This window comes from Mobula hypostoma, chromosome 7, assembly GCF_963921235.1.
Source record: "Mobula hypostoma chromosome 7, sMobHyp1.1, whole genome shotgun sequence".
Taxonomy (NCBI): domain Eukaryota; kingdom Metazoa; phylum Chordata; class Chondrichthyes; order Myliobatiformes; family Myliobatidae; genus Mobula; species Mobula hypostoma.
In genome coordinates, this window is record NC_086103.1 from 135,323,342 (window position 1) to 135,342,164 (window position 18,823).

Here is an 18,823-nt window from a genome sequence, read left to right on the forward strand (position 1 = left end):
ACAATTACAAGGGTTCAGGACATCTTGGGTCCAGTCCTCAGTATCCTTAAGTTGGCAGGTGAGCAGCCAGAGATCGTGGTCCGTGTCGGTACAATAACAGAGGAAGAGGGACGAGGTTCTGCAAAGTGAGTGCAGGAAGTTAGGTGCTAAGTTAAAGGGCAGAATCTCCACAGTTGTGATCTCAGGATTGCTGTGTGCTAGTGAGGCCAGAAATAGGAGGATCATACTGTTTAACATGTGGCTAAGGAGTTGGTGTAGGAGGGAGGGCATCAGATTTTTGGATCTTTGGGCTCTCTTCCAGGAAAGGTGAGACCTGTACAGAAAAGACGGTTTGCACCTGAACTGGAGGAGGTGCCATTATCCTAGTGGAAAGGTTTGTTAATGCTGCAGTGGGGGTGGGAGGGGTTAAACTAGAGTTGCAGGGGGATGGGAACCTGAGTGCCAGAACAGATAGTGGAGAGGTTGTGGAGACAGTTGTTGTTAAGACCTCAGACAAAGTCAGGAATCAAAAGGTTGAACATGAGGTGACTAGTGACCTGAGCTGCATATATTTCAATGCAAGAAATATTATAGGAAAGGTGGATGAGGTCAGGGCATGGATCAATACATGGAATTATGATATTGTAGCCATTAGTGAGACTTGTCTGCAGGAGGGACGACTGACAGCACAATATTCCAAAGATCCGCTGTTTTAGACGCAAGAGTGGGAGGGGCGACATTACTACTTAGGGAAAATGTCATGTCAGTGCTCAGTGGAGCCAGACTGGTGAACTCATCTAGTGAGGCTTTATGGGTGGAAGTAAATAATAAGAAAGGCATGTCTATGTTAATGGTCTAGATTATAGACCACCTAACAGTCCCTAGGATTCAAAGGAACAAATTTGTTGAGAAATCACAGACTGTAGCAAGAAACATAAGGTGATTTTAACTTTCCACATATTAACTGGGACTATCATACTATAAATGGACTAGATGGGATAGAGTTTGTCAAATGTGTTTTGGAAAGTTTCCTTAGTCAGCATATAGAAGTCCAAACAAGAGAGTGTGCGATACTTCATCTGGTATTAGGGAATGAGATAGGGCAAGAGACAGAAGATTGTGTATGGGAACACTTTGCACGTAGTGATCATAATGCCATTAGCTTCAAAGTAAATATGTAAAAAGATAGGTCTAGTCCACAGGTTGAGATTCTAAATTGGAGAAAGATCAATGTTGATGGTATCAGAAAAGATCTGGCAAGTATAGATTGGGACAGGCTGTTTTCTGGCAAAGGTGAACTTGGTAAGTGGGAGTCTATCAAAAGTGAAATTTTGGAAGTACAAAGCTTGTATGTGCCTGTCAGAATAAAAGGTAAAGATAACAGATATAGGGAACCTTGGATTTCAAGAGATATTGAGGTCCTGGTTAAGAAAAAAAGTTAGTGTGTAGCTGGTATAGACAGTTAGGAATAAATGAGGTACTTAAGGAATACCAAAATTGCAAGAGATGACTTTAGAAAGAAATCAGGAGGTTGCTCTAGTGGACAAGGTGAAGGAAAATCCAAAGGGGTCCTACAGATATCAGTCATAGGGCCTGACAAGGAGTTCCCTCAGACCCTGTTGGAGGCAAGTGCAGAAATTGCAGGGGCCCTAGCAGTGATAATTAAATCATCCTTAGTGACGGGTGAGGTACTGGAGGTTTGGAGGATAGCCAGTTTTGTTCTGCTGTTTATGAAAGGCTCTAAAAATAAAGCAGGAAATTATAGGCTGGTGAGCCTGACATCAGTGGTGAGAAAGTTATTGGAAAGTATTCTAAGAGACGGGATATATCAGTATTCGGATAGACATGAACTGATTAGGAATAGTCAGCATGGCTTTGTGAGTGGTAGGTTGTGTCAAACCAATCTTATAGAGATTTAGAAGGAAGTTGCCAGGAAAGTTGATGAAAGCAAGGCAATGGATGTTGTCTACGTGGATTTAGTTAGGTATTTGACCAGGAACCGCATGGGAGGTTGGTCAAGAAAGTTCAGTCACTCTGCATCAGGATGAGGTAGTAAATCAGATTAGCCATTGACTTTGCAGGAGAAGCCATAGAGTGATAGTAGATGAAGCCTCTCTGACTGAAGGCCTGTGACTACTGATGTGCCTCAGGGATCGGTGCTGGGTGCATTGTTGTTTGTCATCTGTATCAATGATCTGTGTGTTAATGTGGTTAACTGGATCAGCAAATTTGCAGGTGACGCCAAGATTGGGATGTAGTGGACAATGAGGAGAGCTATCATGGCTTTCAGAGGAATTTGCATGAGCTGGAAAAATGGACTGAAAAATGACAGATGAAGCTCAGTGCAGACAAATGCAAGGTTTTCCACTTCGGTAGGACCAAACAGAGTAGGTCTTACACAGTGAACAGCAGGTCACTGAAGAGTGCTGTAGAACAAAGGGATCTGTAATTACAGGTCTGTAATTAATTGAAAGTCGTGGCCCAGGTAGATAGGGTCATAAAGAAAGCTTTTGACACAGTAGCCTTCATAAATCTAAGTACTGAGTACAGGAGATGGGATGTTATGTTCTAATTGTATAAGGCATTGATGAGGTCTAATTTGGAGTATTATGTGCAGTTTTGGTCACCTACCTATAGGAAAGATGTAAACAAGGTTAAAAGAGTGCAGAGAAAATTTACAAGGATAATGCAGGTCTGGGGGACCTGAGATATAAGGAAAGAATAGGTTAGGACTGTATTCTTTAGAACGTAGAAGATTGAGTGGAGATTTGATAGAGGTATACAAAATTATGAGCAGTATAGGTAGGGTAAATACAAACAGGCTTTTTTCCACTGAGGTTGGGTGAGACTATAACTAGAGGTCATAGGTTAAGGGTGAAAGTTGAAAAGTTTAAGGGAATGAGGGGAGACATTTTCACTCAGAGAGTGATGATAATGTGAAATTAGCTGCCAGTGCAAGTGGTGCATGGAAGTTTGATTTAAATATTTTAAGAGAAGTTTGGATAGTTACGTGGACGGTAGGAGTATGGAGGGCTATGGTCCAGGTGCAGTCAAAGGGAGTAGGCTGTTGAAATGCTTTGGCATGGACTAGATGGGCCAAAGGGACTGTTTCTGTGATATATTATTCTATGACTCTATGTGTTGCCTATAAAGATTGAGGTCAGACCACTGCTTTCGACACTTTCACCATCCCTCTAAGCTGCATGGTCCTCCCTTGGTCCAGTATGCTTTCCAACCAGAGGCACAGAACCTGTTTCCCCTCTGTTGGACCACTGTTCATGATGTACAGCATGTAGACAGTTTTGTCATAATCAAATACCTTTCTTAATTCGCTTTCAGTTGGCTTCACTGCAGGGGATATGGCATGCAAATGGTGGATAGATCTCCAATCAAGTTGTAGTTGTCTCAGGCAATCTCATCCCCACCTCCTCCTGTTGTTGCTACATATAAGCTCAATGTGGCTGTTGGTTATTGTATTTTACTCTTATGAATGTCATTCCCACAGGAGGTATCTTTTCTCTAGTTTGAGTCCTTAGATGGGTATCTGCAGGCTTCAGTTTAGTATCTTTGAAAAGCTCTTCAAACTCATTTTATGGACTGACTGAAACTGCTGAACCAGTTCCATTTTAGTTCACTTGCTGTTTACTTCTGGTGTAAGCCATATTGCTTGTGTATTGCTAGTTTTCACATTATAAATCTCATGGCTACACAGTCCTCTGTCACTCTCATCATTATCAGATTTTTCATCAATACCGTGCAGATTAGTGTTCTTTTTGAAACGGCAACCAGACTTTTTATCTTGTTCTCTCTGTGCAGTCCGTTTACTTTGTCTGCCCAACATACTCTTTGCATGTGTCCTACTTTGTTGCATTTTCTGCAAGTTTTGCCTTTAAATCTGCTTTTATGGTGTATGTCACAATGGTAACACAACTTGTTCAGGAAGGCTGGTTTTTGTTTGGATATTGCAGTTTTGTTTATCTCACTTTTATTCCTATCTACAAGTCAATTTTGTCTCTGTAATCAAATGTAGCCTTCTTAATCTTTCTGTAGCACAATCTTTCTGATGTAGCCAGCCATTTCTGCTCTTTTTTTAATGCTTATTATCACCTGGAACTCAAGTCTTTATGAACTTGTGAATTCTTCTGTTTACTGCCCTTTTTTTCCACTTGACTGTCTCTGCACGTGCTGGGCTTCATTTTTTTTTACTTGCTGTACCTCGCTGCTTGTTTTTTAGTTTGTACATGTTGCTGCACTTCAACAGGCCAGTAGCCACCTCGGGTTCCTTTAAAAAATACCTCATTGCCAATGTAATGCTTTGTAACCATTAAACTACTTCAAAGGGAAACACAAGAATCCTAACTGTGCGTCTGACTTTGTGTTTCATTTAAGTGAAGCACACACGTATCATGTGGTATTGTGATGACGTATGAAATTCATGTAATTTTACATATAACCTATGATGAATTATATTAGCTATGAAGGATGCTTAATCAAACAATATGTATACAAGATTACACAAATATTACTGACATATTAAATACACAACACCTGCCAATATAAATACCTAACAATGACAAAGTCTGTTTACAGAACCAGTTAGGAAAGAACTGGCTAGAAAAGGTAATGCTTTTCTAACATTGATTGTGATTAGTGGAATATTGTTGTTGGGGATAAGTTCTATTACAAAATTATGCTGCTTAGCAATGTTCATAGTTGCTATTATCTAGCTACTAACATATATAGTTTATCACTTAGTGTGATGACTGTGACTGAGATGTACAGTGAAATTAATGCATTAATAAGTTATTGAATCTGTTGCTGATCTAATCTAAAATACAGGAGTGAAATGTATAAGCCTGTGGAAAAATTAATTTATTTGAAGAGTTCTGATTTCATAAAAATACCTCAAAACATTTTCGTCAATTAATTGTTTTTAAAATTAAAATGTGATTGCCCTGAGGGCAAATTAACCATCAATTTGCACATATAATTAGGAATCAGTATGCGGAACTGACTGAGACTTCGGGATATGTCATTGAAGTTATCCTTAAAAAAGAGAAAACAATGACTTCCTCAGAGTGTACAAATTTGTAAGTTAGCCATCTTGCAGTAGTTCAGTTTTATTCCAAGCTCACCAGTGCAAATAGCTCAGTGAACAATAAATCTGGTATGATACACAAGTCTTCTGGTATTTAAAAAATCTAGTTCATGATATTAAAGTTGCATAACTTGCTAAAGGGCCACTGAAAAAAAAATCTGAGTGGTTAATCTACTGCCCAAAAAAATCTCATATCATGGTATTCTACAACCACCCCATTGCCCGTACCATGATATAGGGCCAACTTCAAGTTACTTAATCTGATAGGAAAATTGGGCAGGGTCTTAAACCATTCCAATACTCTACTTAACAGTTAAAAAAAATCTACCATTATTTGTTAGGGTGACTCGTTGGGTAGTGCTCCTTTAAAGCCTGTGTTTCCCAGTTTCATTCAGATGATGTGATCCATTAGATCATGTGGCCCATTGGAGAATGATGGAAGTGGAGTGAAAATGGTGGGCTATGGTCAGCAATTGATAGCTGCCTTAACCCCTTCAACCAATGTAGATTGCTCTCCAGTGGACTGTGACGAGACTCGCTGTTTGAAATTTATGGAGGATTGGCGTGTGAGAACAAGTAAAAGCCATTCAGAATGGGCACATGGAGTATATCCCTAAAAACTGTTCATAAAAGTAACATTGATGGAGGTCTTTCGACTAATGCATAATGCAGGGAGGAGATTGTGAACTGAGACCTTGGATTTGACATTTTGCATTTCAGATACATGGCCATGTATGGCTATAAGCCACAAAAAGCAGATGAGATGGAGCTGCGGAAAGGGGAAATGTATCGCGTTATTGAGAAATGCCAAGATGGATGGTTCAAAGGCACTTCACTGAGGACAGGAATGTCTGGTGTCTTTCCAGGGAATTACGTAACTCCTGTGTCCAGGTGGGTGTAGATCATAGAATTAGGGAGAGCAGCTGCCTGTGACCCTGCTATGTGGTTTTAACAAAGCTAGAGTAAGATGGGATGGATCGTGGCAGGAGGAATACATGTGCTGGGATATTCAACATTGCTAGAGGCCTAGATAAATTGCTGCTGTTGAAATATTTTTCCATAAGCAATATTGTTAAAGTAAAGAAATGTTGGTGTGTGTAGTCATTCAATGGGGCATGGTATGTGTTGTTTTAGGGCTCCCTTTGCAGCAACTCAGTCAAGAAATACAGTGCCAGGAGGCACGGCCCAAAACATGAAAGGAAACTCTTCATCAGGCAGCCCAGCAGTAACGTGTCTTGTGAATAATGGAGTGAGGCCTATTCCCCCTGTTGCCAGCCCCCCTGTACAGACACAGCTTCATGCATCCAGTCCGCAGCTCAACTGTTTGCGATACTCAGGACAGCAAACTGTCAACCAAGCTCGCAGTGCCACGCAGATGGGTATGTAATGCACACGATTTTCTCTTTCTTCCAAATAAAACGTATCTTTACTATGCGTTGGGTTAAATGGAGTGCTGCGCTTGGTAAATGTAATATTCATTGCATAAAAGTAAGCTGTTCACCCAATTTATGCATGCGATTGTTTATACTCCTTGTGAGTCTTTTCCACTGGACATCATCTTTTCCTACCTCCTTTGTATGCTAACCTCCCAGTAAGTGTTCAGACACAAAGTGCTGGAGGAACTCAGGCAGCCAAGCAGTATCTAAGGAAAAGAGGAAACAGTCGGCATTTCGGGCTGAGACCCTTCGACAGGACTCCAGCATTTTGAGTGATTGCTTGGATTTCCAGTAGCTGCAAATATTCTCATATTTGCAATACAGTTCAGATCTCTTTCACTCCTCACATTAGCCAGTTCCATAACCTTGCCACCTCCATGATGCAATATCACCACCTTTCCCACAGTGCAGGGAGCAGTAAATAAGACAGGAGCTGACCCAGGTAAACATCCTCTAGAACATAATGTGGGCAAAGGCAGGGGCATGTTAAATGAAAGATTTGACAAACATTGCTGTTGATTGAAGAATGTTATACAAAAGGCATGTGACATGACACATTTCAAAGAAACTTGTTTCTTTTCTAATTCCCTTTCTCTAGAGGCCAGCTAACTATATGCACGCTTCTAATAGATCGTATATGAGCTTTTGAATTCTTTTGCCTACACTTTGGGGATTGATTTATGTGATTCCATCCCCTTAGAATGAAGCGCACTGACTACTGAGTGAATGTATTACAGGTATTTTCTATTACATGTGTTCCTGGAGATTCCTGGCCTCCAGGCAGCATGAGGACAAGAAGTGAAGGCACTTTCAATGTAGCATAGATCTATGTTAGAACTTGGTATTCTGGTCTTTTAGTATCTGTTTTGACAATAAGTAAATAATTCATGACTTTTTTAACCTTTTGTATAACATTTACTAATAATTCATTTTCCTTTAGTAAAATCGCATAGGTTACATTTCTGGAGTACAAGAGGAAAATGTGCTTGTGTTTCACACATCAACATTAAAATATGTGAACTGAAGGAGAGGTCATATTGTAATGCACGAGATGGATGATCTGCCATATCCATCCCCTACATTGTGATGCAACTTTCCTTAAGTTGCCCCAAACTCCTGGTGATAACAGGGCCGAAGAACAAGATGGATCTATAAAAAGAAGGGTCTGTTTATCGTGAAAGCAACAAACCTGTTCTTTTACTCTTTCAGCTGAGTTTTGAAAGTTGCTTTGATATGCTGGCCTTGTCATCTGTTGCTAATGGCAAAAGTCCCCATGAAAAGTATAAGTAGAATATAGCGTTTCAGATAACTGGTAATATCCTGGTTATCTCAGCAGGAGCAGTAAGACCATGTTTTATGAGTTAAATTTGGGCTTGAATGGTTTCACAAGACGAAGTAGCAAACTAAAGAACTTCAAAGGCTATCTGTTTTATGAAAGAATTCTTCTTTTGTTGCCTAGCCTAGGAAAGGCCTTTGGGGTGGAGCAGTGGATGTTGAATATTATATATTTAAGTTATCAAATGTAACTTGTAGAATACCATCCATCTGAAATCCCCAACAGTAGTATATATTATATTCTGTATAAATTACTGTATCTAATTTTCTTTCTGCATTATAATCTGGGCATTAACATTATTTGGAAATAATCTGCGAAATGAACATCCGTCTTATTTGCCACAAGCTAGGGGCACTTGGGTCATTCTAACCAACTAACCAACTCTTTTCCTATGCTCTGTTTCGTTTTTCAGTCCATCCTGCTGTTCAAGTGCTTGACCGTCCAACAGCAACTGTACCACCACTAAGAACACAAAGTCCCCCCACCCGAGTCCCTGCCACCATGGTGAGGCCGCAGCCTGTGACCTCTCCACAACATGTTCATCAAACCTCTGGATCTCCTGGCACTAGACCAACGATTTCACTCACCTCTGCGGCTGCAGCGATTACTCCACCGAATGTTAATGCAGCCAACCTGAATGGAGATGCAATGGGCGGGCCAGCAAGTTCCTTGGCGACTTCCAGTCCATCAAACTCTGCTCCTACACTATCCAAACTGGAAGAGCGGAAAAGTGAAAGGGTAAGTCCGACTGTTCATGGTGGGGCTTTTATCTCATCTTTGGAAGAAGGCACTTTCCTTCTGTGGTAATTAGGGAACAACAGATCACTTTGACTGGTTCAATTTAGAGCATTGGCTACATGATATATAGACCCTCAACAAAGTCACTTACATGTTTATCTTTATTATTTAAAGCATTTTGTATTTCAACGACCAAGTTATTTCATCTAAAAACGCCTACTTTCCATGGTATCCGAAGCCAATGGTTTCTTTTCAGGTAGAATTCTATAATGTGTATATAGCCTTATCACCCACTTATAAAGCAACACTTGCATGTTACAAGAAAATACATCTCGTGTGAATAATAAGCATTTTTTGTCATTGCTGGACATAATAAATAGATTGTATAAATCCTTGTTTTAACCCAGATAACAAATATTACACCTATTAGAAAGCAATAAATTTATTGGAGCCATGAATGAATGACATCACGTAATCCTAGCTCCCCTTCAGATAGGTCACGACTAATATCCTTCAGATAATAGAGAGGGAAGTGGCAATCAGCAGCATGCCATCTCCCGTATGATTCATTGTCCTTTTCTGATGTTTTATGCTTTCATTAGCTGGGTTTTACACTTGGGATCAATTATACACTGCTTCTCTGTCCCTGCATTTGCCACTGCAGCTTCTGAGCATACTGACGGCACTGAAGAGAGTATTAAATGCTCTGGAAATAGATTTAATGCCCAGTCATATTTTTAGCCCATCAAATTTAAGGAATAAAATTCTCTTATTCCTTCTTTGTTTCGCCCTTGGATCATTTATTTTGTTTCCGTTTTCCTATGCATACACATGCTTTAAATTCCTTCAGCACATTTTTTTTGCAATAACTCCAAAGAATATTCAGCTGGAAATGCTGCAGATGATTATGGGACCTGGTTCATTAAGTGTCGGATATACAGTGAGGGTTCTACATTGTTTTTAAGTGCCTGAAATTCCAATATTTTGGCCTTATCTGAATCAAAGAGGTATCCAGAATATCCAATTAAAACAAAAAAATCAGCCAGTTTTTCATTGGCAGTAGGGCCCACCTGCAGATTCAGGCCTCAGCTGCACAGCCCCTAGGAAACCAGTTTATTTTCCATAAAACAGATAATGAATACAGTGAACGTACTTTGGTCGGGTATAATCAGTACATCTACAGTCAAAAGCAAAATCCCTGTGAATTACATTCATTATGAAATATGTAATAGATATCCAGAATAATATGCAGAATAATAATCTATGCTGAGGTTTTTTTTCTGTGGCCTGTTGATGAATGTAATATTTCTAAAAAATATGCAGGGACAATAGAGTTGAGTAGGAGATTTCACAGCTCACTCAATTGCATCATCTACTGGCTAAAACTAAGAACTTCACTATTTCAAGCAACTTCTGTACGGTTACAAATTGGAACAATTAGTGCTGATTTTAAATGCATGAATTGCTCGGAGCAAGTTATCCTAGGTTAGATTGCCCAAACAATCATATTTCGGTGAGGTGTCCCAGTGGAGAAATTGCACTGGACATTTCCATGCACAATTTCCATCAGCTTTTTTGATATTTGCACTCAGTGATGCTAAGGGTTGTAAATGGCACATGTCATCCCTCACCAGCAATAACTGGAACTTTTGGCATTACAACAACCACAGAACAACAAACGGTAAATGGGTCTATTGGGAATCATGTTTGATTAACTATTAGTGTTTTTGAGGACATAGCTAGAACAGCAGATAGGGAATTAGCAAATATTTTATGTTCTGTATTTTTGTAAGGCTTTCTATAAGATCCCACACGAGAGAATGGTTAGTAAAGGTAGAACATGCAGCGGGGGTAGAGGTGAACTAATATACTTGCACACTTGCATGGATGGAGAGTTGGTTAACAGATTAAAAAACTGTATAACCACCCATTTACTGTCAGCTTACAATAGCCTCATTTTATTTTTATCAACTTGCTACCAGCTCACAATTTAGAAAGACCAATTAACCTATCAACTTGCACACCTTTGAAGTATGGAAGGAAACCTATGCAGTTACAAGGAGAATATGCAAATCCATGCAAACAGCATCCAAAACCAGGATTGAACCCAGACTCCTGTAATAAGAAGGGGTGACTTGGAAGGCTATGATCAGTGGGGCTCCACAGGAGCAGTGCTTGGGCCCAGTTATTCTCAATCAATTATATGGCTGAGGTGACTAAATATAATATTTCTCAGTCTGCTGATAACAAAAACATAGAAGAAAATGTCAGTTTGATAGGGAAGCATCAGTTTCAGAGAAATATACAGGGCAGATGATAACATTTGAGATATCGACTGTCTTGAACTCAGAACTCCTGTGGTAATGTTTGGGCAGAAGAATATAGAGGTGTGGCATCTTTTTAAATGGTGAGAGATTAGGGAGATTTGATGCTCAAAGGGCAGATTCTCTTGTACACAAACTATGGTATAAGTACAGCAGTCCACTGGGAATGTAAATAATACAGAGGTCTCCCAGGTTATTTAAGTACAGTATTCCCTTCCTGAGAAATGCATGAATCAATTTATCTGTCAGTCGGAACCAAATGGTTTTCCAGTAAGGGAAAACAAGTGAGTGAAGGAAATAACAACAGAAGTTCATTCACTTCCAGTCAGTCACTATAGATAAGGTCATAAAAGAGCCAGAGTGCCAGCAGAAACAACAACATTTATTTACTTTTAATTAAACCACAGTTTAAACATTTGGACGGTGGCCCATACAGACATTTTGAGAATAAATTATTCAGTGTTATTTTATACATTGAAGACTACAGCAAACATCCACGGACAGGTACAATTGACAGACTTTTTTCACAGAGATATTCTTTGTTCATATCTATATTTCTGTGTGGCATAAAATTGGATTTCCAAAAGTTAGGCCTTTCGAAACCTGGGGAGCTCGTGGGGAGCCTTCAGTGAACAGAAGGGTGAAAGTGTACGTATTACTACAGTTAAATTAGGCCCTGTGAGACCACTCCAGGAGTTGTGTGTACAATTTGAATCACCTTATCAGAAATGGATACATTTTTGACAGAGTACAGTGACGATTGACCAGACTGTTTCTTAGCATGGCAGGTCTGTTTTGTGAGATCAAGTAGTCTAGGCTTCTGAATTGGAATTAATTTACTATTTTCACATGTACCAATCTAGAGTGAAAAGCTCGTCTTGCATACTATTAATACAGATCAAATCATTACACGGTGCTTTGAGGAAGAACAAACTAAAACAATAACAAAATGCGGAATGAAGTGTAACAGCTACAGAGAAAGTGCAGTACAGTACAGGTAAACAACAAGGTGCAAGACCATAACAGGATAAATTGAGAGGTCTAGAGCCCATCTTACCACAGCAGGGAATCATTCAATACAGATTTCTCCCGCCATCCGAAGGTAGAGCGTTCCTATGAAATGGTTCGTAAACCGGAAGGTCGTAGAGCAATTACCATTTATTTATATGGGAAAAATTTGTGAGCGTTCGCAGACCCAAAAATAACCTACCAAATCATGCCAAATAACACACAAAACCTAAAATAACAGTAACATATAGTAAAAGCAGGAATGATAAGATAAATACACAGCCTATATAAAGTAGAAATACTTTCCCACAATCATTGCCTGCACTGTTCTCCGTAGTGAAAATCTCACGCAAGCGCTGTCGGCAAAAACATGGCGCAAACGCTCTCCAGTAACCTTTAAGCTATGAAGCTGCCAAATCATACCAAATAACATGTAAAAATACACAGCTGATACAAAGTAGAAATAATGTAGTACAGTGTAGTATCACTTATGGGAATCGGGAAGACATCGAGCACACTGATGATGGTGTGTTAGGCTGAGTCATCGGAGGTTGGGGTGGTGCAGTGGCCCCCACCCTCTGGGCAGTGAACTGATACCGATCCGCGAAGAATGCAGGAGTGCAATGGTAGCTGGAATGCACCCAGCACATCTTTAAGAGAAAAGCCGAAACAAACAAGCTAATTAATTAGGTGCTGCCTGGCATGTAAATGTCGGCCTAGACCAGAGGTGACGCAATCGGCAAAAACAGGTCTTTTGTAACAGTGAGGTTTCGTAAAGCGAACGTTGGAAAAGCAGGGGACACCTGTAGTCTTATAACAGTGGAGCAGAGGCTGCCCTTGAGTCTGGTGGCACATGCTTCCAGTCTTGTTTATCTTCTGCTCATCGGAAGAGGGGAGAGGAGAGAATGCCGGGGTGTGTGGGGGTCTCTGATTATGCTGGCTGCTTCACTGAGGCTGAGGGAAGTATAGACAGAGTCCGTGGAACGAAGACTGGTTTCTGTGATGTACTGAGCGGTGTACACAACTCTGCAGTTCCTTGTATTGTATAGTTAATTAATTGTGCTAGGTGATGCGCTTTGGGAGGCTGGATGTAAAGGGATAGTACACAGTTCATGGCAGGACCTTTAATAGTATTGATGTACAAAGGGATCGCGGTGTCCAAGTCTATAGCTTCCTGAAATTGGCTGCAAGGGTTGATAGGGTAGTGAAGAAAACGTATGGTATGCTTGCCTTTATTAGTCAAGAAATTGAGTTCAAGAGTCAGGAAGTTATGATGCAGCTTTATAAAACTGGTCAGGCTGCGTCTGCATCCAATTCTGGTTACCCCTTTATAGGAATGATATTGAGGGTGCAGAGGTAGTTTGCCAGGCTGACGTCTGGATTAGAGGACATGTGCAATGAGATGCAGTTGGACAATCATGGGTTGTTTTCTCTGGAGCAATGGAGGCCTGATAGAGGTTTATAAAATTATGAGCGGCATGGATGGAGTGTTCAGCTGGTATCTTTCCCAGTGCTGACATTTCTAATAATAGAGACATTCATTTAAGAGAGATGGTGTGGTTCAAAGAAGATGAGTAGGGCAAGTGTTTTTTTACATTTCCAGGGGTAGTGGTGGAGGCAAACCTGATAGAAGGACTTAAGAGGCTCTAAGATATGTGCATGGATATGGACGCATAGGCAGAGGGGATTTAGTTCATTTAGTTCAGTGCAACTCTGAATGCCAAAGGGCCTGTTTCTGTGCTGTTCTGTTGTATGTCTGTATCAATTAATTTCCAATGTATTTGCACTTTAGGTAAAATAAAGAAAAATAAACCATGCTTTTTACTCAAGATCAGCATTTTGTAGGTGAGCTGGTTTTAAAGTGCTCTCAGATCTGCTCTTGCCGAAATAGGGAGGCCAATTTTGTCAAAAAACATACAAGTCAGATAAGTTGCACAAGGAAGAAGTGATCGCTGGCACCTCTCTATGCAGACAGTGGCCAGATTCAACCCACTGTTTCAGCGTCACATTTGGCATTAAAATGTGACCACAATGCAAGTCAGAGTGAGGTGAAAATAAATATATACAACATTTGATATACAGATATTTTGTGACTTGGCTGCATCTGAAGTGGAACTGATTGTATAGTTTCTAGATACCACCCACTGTGGTGATTCTCTGCTGCTATCCTCTAGAATCAGAGGCAGAATCAGCTTTATTATCTTTGACAAATGCCATGAAATTGGTTGTTTTGCAGCGCTAGTATGGTGCAATTTGCAAAATATTCTATAAATGATAATAAATATATAGTAAAAATAAGTAGTGCAAAAAAAGAGCAAAAAAAGTGAGATAGTGTTCATAAATCTTATGGTGGAGGGGAAGAAGTTGTTCCTGAACCGTTGAATGTATGTCTTCAGGTTGTTGTTACTCTTCCATGATGGTTGCAGTGAAAAGAGGGCATGTCCTGGGTGCTGGGAGTCCTTGAGCCCCTAATGATGGATGCACCTTTTTGAGGCATTGCCTTTTGTAGATATCCTTGATGGTGGGGTGGGGTGGGAGGGGTTGGTGGGTGCTAGTGCCTGAGCTGGCTGAGTTTACAACCCTCTTCAGCCTTTTTCCCAATCCTGTGCAGTAGCCCCTCTATACCAGGGATGCAACCAGTTAGCATGCTCCCCACAGTACATCTGTAGAGATTTGCTGGAGTCCGTGGTGACATGCTAAAAATGCCCATTCACTAGCTTGCTCTTCCCCCTGAAGAAAATGGAGAAAATCAAAGGTCAAGTCAATCCAGAACTACTGGTTGATTTTAGAAGTTGTGAGGTTAGACACTTAGTACTGCATTGTGGAACGAAAGAAAGGGCCTATTGAAATCTCCAGAAGCCTCCTGACAGTTAACATGCATCAATAGAGACCATGCATGGTTCCTAATGAATGTGCACACACAGAGAAGCTGCTGTCAGGTTTATTACGCAAACTTCCAACTTTGCTCTGGCCAATATATCCTGATGAAACAGAAACCTTTCTCTATAGAAGTCATTCTTTGTTTAACAGTCAAGGTGGAAAAGGAACAATTTTCTTCTGGAACTCCTAGTTACGAGTCTAAAGAGTAGCCACTATTGGGAATTACCCAATCGTTTTCCTCAGCAGAAGCATGAAGCCAATGAAATCTAACCAGGATTGTTTTAAAACCTACACTATTAAGGTGCAAGTGACCCAGATTCAGTTTTGCCACTGTCTGTAAAGAATTTCCACGTTTCCCCTGCGACTGGGTGGGTTTCCTCCGGGTGCTCTAGTTTCATCCCACATTCCAAAGATGTTTGGGTTAATAGGTTAATTTGTCAGATGGGTGTAACTGGGCGGCATGAGCTCGTTGAGTCAGAAGGGCCTGTTACCGTGCTGTATCACTACGTAAAATAAAACAAGAAATATAAATGCTCAAAATCAAAAATAAATTCTATCATTGCCGATTTCTGGACCACATTGCAGATCAGTGACTTTGGAGTGCACAAAGTTTTTTTAATTTGGTCTCCCGCCCTATGCAACCAGGAAAGTGCAATTTTCAAAAGCAATGGCTGATATTTTTTCTTTGGGCTCTCTCTGCTGATCTGAAGGTTGATTTTCCAGTTTCAGGTGCCTCTCAGATTTGTCTAGTGATATTCTGCTGTAGCGTTTCCAACATGAGTTACTCTTTGGGAGCAAATTCATTATGGTGATTACTAACACTTCCTTACAGTTGAACCTTGATTGTCTTTATATATAATCCAGCAGTTTTGGAAACTTTTCTCTTTTATGTCTGTCATTTGCAAGCACATTTTGCCTCTGCATGTTTATCTCTATAACCTTTCCGCTAAATGATCCTCTTTGTTTATTCACTTGATACTACCCAATCATTTTTTCACTGGCAAGCAAGCCTTGCAGAATTCTCTCATCCTCAATTTGTGGTGCACAAATAGAGTTTTTTCCTTGTGTAAGCCAGCCAGTTGTATATCATGACTTTGGTGAAATCTATAGCCATATGGAAATTTCTCTGAGACTTATTTTTTCAAAAAAATTTCTTTACACAAAGTGTGTATAAAGACACTCCAAGTGTGGCCTCCTGTATATCAGTGAGACCTGGCATAGATTTGGAGATCGCTTCACCAAACATCTATGCTCCATCTGCCAGAACAAGCAGGATCTCCCAGTGGCCACCCATTTTAATTCCACTTCCCATTTCCATTCCGATATATTCATCCATTGCCTCCTCCACTGTCATGATGAGGCCACACTTAGATTGGAGGAACAACACCATACATTCTGTTGGGTAGCCTCCAATCTGATGGCATGAACATCAATTTCTCAAATTTCTGCTAATGCTCCCCAGCCCCCTTCACCGTTTCCCAACCCCTCATCTCCTTGCCCAACCTTCGCCTCCCTCTGGTGCTCCTCCCCCCTTTTTCTTTCTTTCACGACCTTCTGTCTCTTTCAGCAATCAACTTCCCAGCTCTTTACTTCTTTCCTCTCCCTCCAGGTTTCACCTATCACCCGGTGTTTCTCCCCCTGCCCCACCTTTGAAATCTACTCCTCAGCCTTTTTTTTTGCCTCCAGTCCTGCCAAAGCATTTTGGCCTGAAACGTCAACTGTACTTTTTTCCATAGACGCTGCCTGGCCTGCTGAGTTCCTCCAGCATTTTGTGTGTGTTGCTCTTTATACAAAGATGTTAGTATATGGCTTAAAATCCATATTGGTGGACGTATGGGAGCCAGTCTAGACCACCTCTGCTCAACTGATTTTGCCCAAAATTAGCTAATTGAGTACTTCGAGAAAAATGATCACAAAGAACCAATGAAAAATCTTAACATTATTTTTTTCACTTTTTGATATCCCTAAGTTTCTATTGGTATTATATGTTCACTTGGTCAATCTTCAAGAAGATTTTTCTAAAGTGCTAGTACTGCAGTGCAGTTGCCAAGTGTCTGTTTTTCCAGATTTTTACCAAGTTTTTTTTGAGAGCAGTCTACCTTTACACATTCTTTCAAATGATTCTCAGTGCAGTATTCAAGACTGAACTATAGAGAGTGAACAGCTGTGCTTCAATTTCTTTTGCATTGAATACTTAAGTTGGCAGAGACAGGAACGACATAAAAACTGATTACAGAATGTTGTTCTAATTTCTTTTCTTTCCAAATTGCCAATGCATTGTGACAATTTTTAACAAAGAGGAAAAGTCAGCTTGCCTTGCATTTCCCCACACTCAAGATATGAATGTAGTGACTTTGACAGAGTGACTTTTAATATTATGTCCCCCTTATGAATGACCAGCACAAATGGAAAATATCCAATTATTATGGAGCAGTGATGCTTGAATCTCAGAGAGATTAGAACTGAACCCAAGGTCACTAAAATGACTTATCAGCAATTTTCTACCATTCAAGGGTTCGTTACTGCATATTAACAAGTTGTAAATATGAGTCTTGATCTTTCAGACTGTTGTTATGGTTGGATGAATATCATATGTCCCCATCTGACTGTATTTTAAGCAATTTTCGAAATATAATATGCTTTGTTTGAATTGTACTGATGTGTTATAGGCATGCAGCAATCTGTAATACCAGATATGGTCAAGAAGCAATGTAAAGGATACATATAGTATTGAAATGTCAACAACCATTTCTTGAATAGTTGTAATTTGCAATTAGTCCAAACCTGCAGTGATTATATCAGACTCTGTTGCTCTCCCAATAACAAGTGTAGGAGTGATTCAGATTTTGCCTGCTGCTAACATAATTGTTATTGCATTTAAAACTGGACCCTAAAGAAAATTGTTGAAAATACTCGTAAGGTCAGAGAAATAAGAACTTGTGTTTCGAGTCAAAGATCTTTTATCAGAAACCTGGGACGACTCGGCCAAGATCGATACTTATCACAGCTCAACCAGGACAGCTCCAGCATACCATTCACACCAACATGAATGAGGCAAATGACAAGGGTATGTTTGTCCCTGTGTTGATCTGAAGAGATAGTGTTTTAACTATAGATGCCATTAACTACCAAAATATGAAGAGTGCAGTTATTCTGCAGAAATTTATCTGTAAGCAATATGGGCTGTGTCTTCAGTTGTGCTGCAAGCTTTTGCTTTACACATTATCTTTAGTGCATGGATAAAGCAGTGTTCAGTGGCTCCTGAATGTCATTTAATGGTAGGGCAGGGTACCTTACTTCGATCAATGGCAAGAATTATACCAAATAGGAACTAGATCATTTTGCTGTCATAGGCAATCAAGAATTCAAGTTTCAAAATTGCTTAATGTCATTTCCAGTACACAAGTGTAAAGGAGAGGGAAGTAACTGTTACCCTGGATCTGATGCAGCACAATAAAAAGGAAGTTAAAGAACACAATAATAAAAAATAACAAGTATAAATACATAATGTAGCTTATATACATACATAAAGTATGTGCATAAAGTGACATCAGACACAAGAGTGCCTGCACGTTAGGTGACCCTGACAGGAAATGATAACGTCGTGGTGGTGGGGTGGGGTGGGTTAGTGGGTGGAGGTGTTGATCACTCTTACTGCTGGGTGAAAGATACAGTTTTGGAGTCTGATGGTCCTGACGTGGATGCTACTTAGCCTCCTCTCTGATGGGCGTGGAACAAACAAGCCGGGTGGGTGGGACCCTTCATGGTATTGCTGGTCGTTTTCTGGTACCTTTCTGTATCTATGTCCTTGATGGCGGGTAGGCTGGTTCCATTGATGTGTTGGGCAGTTTTGTCTACCTGTTGTAGAGCCTTCCTGTTCGCTGCAGTGCAGTTTCCATACAATGCAGCTTGTTAGGATGTTCTCTACTGCACATCTGTAGGAGGTCATGAGTATTGAAGTGCACAATCTAGCTCTCTTCAGCCTCCTCAGAAAGTAGAGACGTTTGTGGGTTTTCTTGATTGT

General features: G+C 40.3%; 1 protein-coding gene and 1 long non-coding RNA gene across 4 annotated transcripts in view; one reads left to right on the top strand and one right to left on the bottom strand.

The window, feature by feature from the left end:
• LOC134349557 (E3 ubiquitin-protein ligase SH3RF3-like) overlaps window positions 1-18,823 on the top strand; it is a 350,296-nt gene that overhangs the window by 312,528 nt on the left and 18,945 nt on the right. For both annotated transcript variants that reach the window (XM_063054067.1, XM_063054068.1), the window contains 3 exons: window positions 5,798-5,968; window positions 6,212-6,456; window positions 8,262-8,587. In XM_063054067.1, coding sequence (XP_062910137.1) covers window positions 5,798-5,968; window positions 6,212-6,456; window positions 8,262-8,587 — 742 coding nt within the window. The remainder of the gene's footprint in view (window positions 1-5,797; window positions 5,969-6,211; window positions 6,457-8,261; window positions 8,588-18,823) is intronic.
• The window catches only part of LOC134349558 (uncharacterized), a 61,791-nt gene that overhangs the window by 23,898 nt on the left and 19,070 nt on the right, over window positions 1-18,823 (bottom strand). For both annotated transcript variants that reach the window (XR_010018707.1, XR_010018708.1), the window contains exon 2: window positions 8,437-8,563. This is a non-coding gene — a long non-coding RNA (uncharacterized LOC134349558). The remainder of the gene's footprint in view (window positions 1-8,436; window positions 8,564-18,823) is intronic.